At 49.5% G+C, this 8,194-nt stretch overlaps 1 protein-coding gene across 24 annotated transcripts in view; it reads left to right on the top strand.

Moving 5' to 3' along the window:
* The window catches only part of MSI2 (musashi RNA binding protein 2), a 339,949-nt gene that overhangs the window by 272,773 nt on the left and 58,982 nt on the right, over nt 1–8,194 (top strand). For all 24 annotated transcript variants that reach the window (XR_003095321.1, XR_003095316.1, XM_014522719.2 and 21 more), the window contains exon 8: nt 5,188–5,302. Coding sequence is in view for 22 of the 24 variants with exons in the window: in XM_014522719.2 (XP_014378205.1) it covers nt 5,188–5,302 (115 nt within the window). In the remaining 2 variants the exon portion in view is untranslated. The remainder of the gene's footprint in view (nt 1–5,187; nt 5,303–8,194) is intronic.

Below are 8,194 nucleotides of genomic sequence, written 5' to 3'. Positions count from 1 at the left end.
TTTTTTTGCCCCGGCCTTTTTCCCCCCCCCCCCCCCCCTTTTTGTGCGCGTGTGTGTGTGTTGCCTTAGATTTAAAATTTTCTTTGTTGGGCGACTGAAGCTGAAGAGCATCCCTCAGGTACTTCTGTAGATGCAGGGATCTGGAGACTATTAGGGCGACCAGCGGTGCTGAAAGGAGAAATATGTTCAGTACCCCGATTTTATGTGCTGGTAGCCTACACTAGCCAGGCGGCTGGTGGTATTCCCCCCTCGACCTACGGTCTAACATTGCAACGTGTGAGGTTTCCATTGTGTTCCCACCACCATACACAGTCCCACACCACCTCCTCGCACGGTCTTACTGGGACTCTATTGTTGCCGTTGAGTTTTGCCAAGATCAAACTGGTTTGTATTTTCTCCCAGCCTGACTCGTTGGCTGCGTTGGGAAGCGCGGGGTCACTAACTGCCCTCCAGCTCTTCGAGCGGTCTTCAAAGGAGTCTTATTCTGGCCCGTGTCTCTATGGACCGCAAGTTGTTGGCGATGCCAACGCGCAGTTGGCAATGACCAGCCTTTCTCCGCCCATCTCGGCACGGAGGCCGAGGATTAGAAATGACTTGGAAACTAGACTCTTTCCCCAAACAAGGCACTAAGTCAGGAGATGAGAGCCTAGGCTTCTGTTTCCTGTCCTGCTAATGATCTGCTTGAGCCTCTGCCTCATTTATAAAGTGGTGGGGGGGTGTAATGCTCTTCTGGGCTACTTTGAGATTTACTCCTCTGTTGGTAGATGGACCCTGTTACACAAGTCGCATGGTTAAGACAGGGTAGGGAGGACGCTTATGTTGCCACTGCTCTGCGGAGGAGAGTTTGGCTTCTGGGGTCTCCAGTCCAGCCCTTTGCTTGAGCCCCTGGCCTTGAGAGTGGGCTTCCCCCAGCTCAAGCAAAACGGAGGGGAAGGTCCCCCTTGCCGAGGGTGCCTTTGCTGGTGTTGCCTGGCACGACGATTTACAAGATTTCACTTGCGCTTTTGCTTTCCCTCGACTTTTTTTCTTTTGTAATTTTTTGAATTCCAAGTTAAAACTTCCTTGCCGCTTGCGAACGTTTTCTTTATGTCCCTGCGTGCTGTGAAAATCATAAATTAAGCTAGTCTTTCTGCTACCAGCGGTAGTCTGTTTTGTGGTTGCGAAAGCTAATTACCGGGTTATTGTTTCTAACCGTGCTAATCCAAACTTCATTTTCCTGTTAATTGTCCATCGAGCCAGGCTAGATTGCTTTGTATCATACCACATATTTGCAATGAAAACCGCTCTGAGGTGTAACCAATGACGCCGTGACATTTGGAGCAGCGGTGAACTCGAAGAAGACGGCTGAGAAATGAAATGATACACTTCTGCTGATCAGGCCACTTTAATTTGCCTGGAGAAATTGAATTGGGCATACTCCTGATAAATATCCCTCTGATTAAAAATAAGTCAAGGGAAGTTGCAGAGGGTCTTGCTGGACTCTTTCGTTTGGTGCCCTGAGCAGGGGTCGGCCAGTTTTTAATAATGTGGGTTGCAGCCTGCAACCTGGCTGGCACCACCATTTCTGCCCCAGCTGCCGCAGAGAGGAGGAGCAGCCCTAACTGGAGGTGATCTGCCCACCCTTAGCAAATCACGGAGTAGATCGAATGGCTGCGGATTGGTGCACCCAGGGGTGGATCCATTCTCCCCTCCGTGCTCAGCACATCTGTTACCCTCCTCTGCCCTCCTCGGGCAGGGGGGAAGCTCTCATGTGCTCCCTCCCATTGCAGTTGGGCTCTGCGTGGAGCCGGCCTCAGCCAGGGACAGCAGCAGTGGGCAGGTTCCTCCTCCCTGCTAGCCTGGGAGCTGACGCAGGGGAAGGGAACGTGCCCGCTGCCACCGTTGTCTGTAGCCAAGCCTGGATCCATGTGGAGTGGGGCAGGAGCCTCCCCCCGCTACCCCTCTAGGTGAGCTGAGGACAGGGGCAGCAGCGAGAGGGCGGAGAAGGGGAGGAAACATCCTGAGAAGGGATGGGGGAACAATTTTTACCTGCTGGAGGGGCTTAAAGAAAAGTTCCTGACGCCTGCTGCGTTGTCTGCCTGCCTGGGTGTGCGAGTAGGGCGGGAGCAGGAGTGCAACCACCCCTGCAACACAGGGTGCTGTTCCTGCACCCCCACTTCCCAGGATCCTGGACCCACCTCTGGGTGCACCCTCGGTAAAAAGCAGACCAGATCAGACCTTTGCAGGCTGGATTCAGTCCCTCTGAGGGCCATGAGCTGTAGGTTGCCAGCCCCTGGCCTAGAGAGAGCAACCAGGAATTTGGGATTGCATTGGACACGGCTACTTTACGGATGTTTTGCTCTTGCAGGGTGATGTGAGGGCAGGACGAAGTAGTGTGTGCGTCCACCTGGGGCTTTGGGGTTTCCATAAGGGCTGTGGACACTTGTGCGCCTTTGGAAACCTGCTATACTGGGCTCGTAGACTTAAGTCACCGGAAGGCTTTTGCCAGAGGGTAGCACTCGTGTAAGTGTTAGTTCCTCATTGCAGTGTTCACCTTCAACCCAACCCAAAAGCTCTCTCCTAGCAAAATATCTACCCAAAAAAACCCAAAAGCAAATAAACCCGTCAGCAGCGGCTGTGACCACCGGTTTCCACGATGACCAGTGTCATCTCCTTGTTTTCCCTGTTCCTTAATCCATCTGTTGCCCACAACCTTACAGTGAGATTGTGAGCTCCTCTGGACGGGGGTTCATCCAGTGGAGCCACGGCCTTTAGGAGCTCCCGTTACATAAATGAAGATTGACTGGTTTCTGCTGAGCTTCACTTGAATTGTGAAAGGAGGAGAGAGGTTGGACCTCAGGTCTCTGTGAAAAAGAGACGCTTATAAACTGAAAGGGAAGTCGATGGTGGCGTGAACTGGGGTGAAGCAGCCACGTCAAGGACTGTCCCAAAAGCAGGTGCAACTCCGAGCTGCATTTTTACCCACCCCAGCAGGTGGGCTCATGTTCTCGAGCGTGGGACAAGAGCTCCTCGGTCACGTGCTGGAGGCGCAGATCTCTGCTGGACTGAATGACTGTGGGCATTGACTTCGCTTTCCTCTTGCTCCTTTCGTGGTCTGTCTAAAGACTGCTGCTGCGGTCTTAAGTCAGGCTGGGACAGAGGTTTCATTAACATTGTGGGCATGGGTACACGTTGGTTGTTAGCAGGTCGCCTCATCCCTTCCTGCACTGCTCTCAACAGCAGGTTGGTGGCAGACCTAAGACCAGAGCCATTTACAAGTGGTTTGCTTGCCTCTCCCTCTGCCCGTGACGTGCTCCTTGCACGTGGACTCGCTGTCATTGCCACGACCGTTGAAGAAAAGACTGAGGAAACCTGCTGACAGTGTCCTGGCCACGCCTGAGCCTCCACGATGGGCAGAGAGCGAGTCTTGCTAGTGCTGCTTCTTGTCTACCAGGCCTCTTCAGTCTATTCCCCTTTCCTCCTTTTAAAATCTTCTTGTTGCAGCAGTTGCCTACAAGTTCACACCCACCCCAGACAGCCCCTATACTCTCCGCGTGTCGCAGGGGGCATCAAGGACCACAAATTGATTTGCAAATGTTAATTCATAGCCATCCACCTAGGTGGTAGCCACGTCTTGTCCTCCTTATGCAGCCGAGGACGTGCAAAGCACGGCAGCGGCCAAGTCGGTAGCCCAAAGCTCCCGATTCCCAGAGCCGGTGTCCCGTCATCCCGAGACTCTGCAACCCCTCTGCTGGTGTGTGCCCTCCTTGCCCGTCTCCCGGCGTTATCGCTGACCCAGGCGCCCGTCAGCAAAGCGGTAGCAGAAGTCTCCAAGTACTTCAGTCTGAGCGGCGACGGATCGTGGCAGCTTGTTTGCAAGAAGTGAATGTTTTGACAACGTTGCCGGCAGAATCTGAGCATTGCTGCTTTGTGAAGTGTTGCGAGCAAACAAAGTAAATAAGATCTGCCACGCGGCTTCCAGCAGAAAGGGAAGGAGTAGGTGGTTTTGTTTAAAATACTCCCATTACAGTCAGTTAACCTTTATGTTACCTAAATGAAAATTGTATAAACCTGAAATTTTCACTGATCAGGTTGCCTAGGAACAGGCGGGTGGTTTTCATAAGACAATGAATACGCAGTCACTGATAGGGCTATTAGGAACAGAGACATTTAGCCGTATTATTCTACCTCCCTGGTTTTGTCTGGGGTAATTACCTGTTTGCACATAGGAAGTGCACCCACCTTTGCCGGCTTGTTTGAGCGACGGGTGCATGGAGGGGATGCTCCCCTGCTTAAAATTAAATGTGGCCAATCTGCAGATGACGAGCAGAGCTGCTTTCTGAGCGTCCTTGGTGCAGGTAGGAGGCGGAGGTGTGTTTGCTTCCTGATCAAAACATCGGTCCCCTCATTATTTGCCTTAATCAGTGATGAGGCTCCCAACCTTATAGCGCAAGGAACTGTGAATTTAGTCTGTGACTAGCTGAACTGATTCCCTGCCCAGTGCTGCACCCATTAAACCAGGCTCTGGCTGTCCGGGTACAGGGTACAGGACCCCGTTCTGGAGCTCCTGCGATCCAAGTGCTATCGTCCTCTCCTTGCGCTCATGATGTCAAGTTCCTTACATGGCATTAGAGACCTGTAATTTGATTAAAACGGCAGTAAATCATTTCAAAAGGCAGCAGGGGCAAGGGGAAGTGAGAGAAATGCAGGTTGCTTATTGGCAGGAGTTGCCATAATTTCTGCCGGGTAGAAGCATTGGCTCTATACTCCCATTCAAAAATGGAGATTGTTGGACTTCTATCACCAATAATCATTTTCCGTTAACGCTCGCAATGGAACAAGGCTGCTGATTTTATTTTATTTTATTTTATTTTTTTTCCCCCTCCATCCATTCCACGCCTGCAAAGTATCATTTGAGAACAAACAGCGTAGGTTTTCACGTCTGGAGCACGGCAACCGATTTGAAGTCTGCATTTGATCATCTGAACTGAGTTTTTTTTTTTTTGCTCTGCGTGTTTGAGAAAGACATGCCCATTTTTTTTATTTTATTTTTTTTTTATTTTAAATCCGTTTACGCTATTTTTAAAACTCACCTTTGGGGAGGGGGAAGCTAAAAATAATTGTTTCCCCCTTAACTAGATTGGTTCTGCATTTGACATTTACACGGAATTCATTTGCATCTCATTTGTACATGTTTCTGCTCAATAGGTAGAATGTAAGAAAGCACAACCTAAAGAAGTGATGTTTCCACCAGGGACAAGAGGAAGGGCGCGAGGATTACCGTATACCATGGACGCTTTTATGCTAGGGATGGGAATGTTGGGTAAGTGTGAAATAGCTATGCAACTACTTAAAGAGCAAGCATCTGCCTATTTTTGTCTTCCTCAATATGAACGTTTAAAGGCGCAGAAGCCTGCAAATTCCTGAACATTTCCAGGGTGCAGGTCTAGAAATTTAACGGGGGTAAAGGCGGGGGCGGGGGGGTGGAATATAGTGGGGAAATAATCCTGTCTATAGTAAATGATTAATTTTTTTTTTTCCTTGCCGGGATATCACAATTTGCATTTAAATGGATGTTTTAAATAGGCTGTTTTACTCTTATTCACAAAAATAGAATGATGAAAGACGCCGCGTGTTCATTCTGACTAAAAATGATCTCTCCCCCTTTTTAGAGGAATTGAGTCGCACATTATTCCCCTTCTCTTAAAGGTATCTTGGACAGTTCAGCACAGATAATTGAAAATCTTGCTGTTTCTAAATGGCATGCAAGATGGAGAAAGCAGGGGAGATGCATAATAGTGCAGGTCGCAACAATAATTACAAGTTTCAAGGAGACAGAACGGTATTTTAGTCCCGAGCATTGTGTCCACAAAATACTAATTAAATGGGATAAATGATATTTAATGGCAAAATTCTATTTGTGCAGGAGGTCTATTTAGTTATAATTGGTTCTCATTTGTTTCTGCCTAGATGGTGGTTCTTTCTATATAATCTGACAGCCTCTTGATATACCGTCCTCGGATTTACCACGGAGGCTGCTAAGCCATTGCTAACGTGTTTTTTTAGGAAACCTGATATTGTTCACCCTTCCTCTCTCTCTCTGTGGTATTGAACTTGCCCTCCGCTCTCACCTGCCGTATCCACAGTGCACGGGGGAAGGAGGCGCTTCGAGGTCTTCCTGGTCAGAAATGAATCTTCCCTTTGCCGGCTGGCCAAGAGTCCTCGGTGCATGGGTTTTCCAAGGCGGTTTGATTCCCTCCCCTGCCCCCACATTTATTTTTCTTTAGAGGGTGGGCTCTGAGCACCAGTGGTTAGTGGTGGAGGTGGATTGGCCCAGTCCAGACCCCTGCTGGAAGATGTACGTGCTTTGTGTGCAGTCCTTTTGTCTCCCTCCTCCCTACTTAGCGGGGTTTCCCCCTTCTGCCCCTACAGTTCACCCAGCAGGAAAAAGTGATGCATTAAAGGTGCATCAAGTGACCCCTCCCCTGCCTCACACATGCTATTTTGCAGAACCTGAGCTCCTTTCCCCGCTCCTCTCTTCCCCGCACTGTTTCATTCCCTCTCTCCCTCCTCCTACCCAACTGACCAGTCAAGGCCCTGCTGTTTCTTTGAACGTGAGATACCAATTCATGCCATTTTGTCACCAATCTTACAATTTGCGGGCAATCTTAAAGCCCCCGAAGTGCTAAAAGTGTGTTGCATACTTGAGAATTGCAGCTACTATATACCCCTATATATAACTCTGCTATGAAGCTCACCCACGTTTGGCTGCTTATTTGAGTGACGGGTTCACGGAGGAGATGTTCCCCTGCTTAAAATAAATGCAGCCAATCTGCATATGATGAGCAGAGCTATCTGTTTTATAGACGGTATATATGTATGTAAAAGAGCTGCTCCCTCTCGAGACGGTAGCTAAAGAGATGTGAGGCTTGAAGTCTACACCATCAGAAGACAAAGTAACCCCCTATTTTCATTTTTCTTAAAAGCCCGGTCATTTTTGAACGGTTTGTATTGGCTTTTGCTGTTACCACGCACTGCATCATCATGGTGCCCATTGATCTTACTCAAAGAATGGACGCTCCCTTGTTTTTGCTGCTGCTTTCTCCAGTTAGAAGGACAGACGGGAGTTGAGGGCAGTGGCAAACTGCTTCTCCATCGCTCAGTCCATGACGGCCAGCAATTGGTCCTGAGGGTGTGCTCGGGGCCTCTTCTGCAGCTGGCACGTCAGTGCAAAGCAAGAGGGAAGAGTATACCCCGAGAAACTAAGCAGGAAAGTGAAAAAAACCACTTTTCACTTTTTTTTTAATGCGGTGTTTTGTCAATGCCACCTACGCTCTGTAAATCTGCTTCAACTTGGGGCCTGAAAACTTCCCAAGTCTGTACGATCCACAAAGTAAGCCCCCCCAATCCTGCCAGGAGCCTGGCATAGCTGGGACGCTGACTTCAGCTGTGCTCTTCCCATGCAGACTTTATTCCCAGGTCTTAGATGTGGGGCTGCAGGGGACAGTCAGCCAAATGTGAGCCAACAGTATGTCTTTGTTGCCAAGAAGACTAATGGCATACTAGGCTGCACTGGTAGGAGTGTTGCCAGCAGGTCAAGGGAAGTGATTATTCCCCTCTATCCAGCACTGGGGAGGCCACATCTGGAGTACTTTTGTCCACTACAGAAAGGATGTGGACAAATTGGAGAGAATCCAGCAGAGGCCAACAAAAATGGTTCCTGGGCTGGAGGACATGACTTGTGAGGAGAGGCTGAGGGAACCGGGCTTATGTAGTCTGCAGAAGAGAAGACTGAGAGGGGATTTAATAGCAGACTTCAACTTCCTGCAGGCGGGTTCGAAAGAGGATGGAGCTGGACTGCTCTCAGTGGTGGCAGACGACAGAACAAGGAGCAACGGTCTCAAGTTGCAGCAAGGGACGTTTAGGTTAGATAATAGCAAGAATTTTCTCGCTGGGAGGTAGTAAAGCACTGGGACAGGTTACCCAGAGAGGTGCTGGACTCTCCATTCTTAGAGGTTTTTAAGACCTGAGTAGACAAAGCGTTGGCCGGGATGATCTAGTTGGAGCTGGCCCTGCTTGGAGCAGGAGGGTGCACTAGATGTGACTCCTGAGGTCCCTTCCAACCCTAACTTTCTATGCAAGTGGCCCGACCTTTCCCAGGCGGACCTTTCCCAAGTGTCCATAGCTCACACTGATGTCAGTAAGAATTGTTGCT

Source organism: Alligator sinensis, unplaced genomic scaffold, assembly GCF_000455745.1.
Source record: "Alligator sinensis unplaced genomic scaffold, ASM45574v1 scaffold118_1, whole genome shotgun sequence".
Lineage (NCBI taxonomy): Eukaryota > Metazoa > Chordata > Crocodylia > Alligatoridae > Alligator > Alligator sinensis.
The sequence above is the reverse complement of the archived record's forward strand: the minus strand, read 5'-3'. Positions and strand labels throughout refer to the sequence as shown.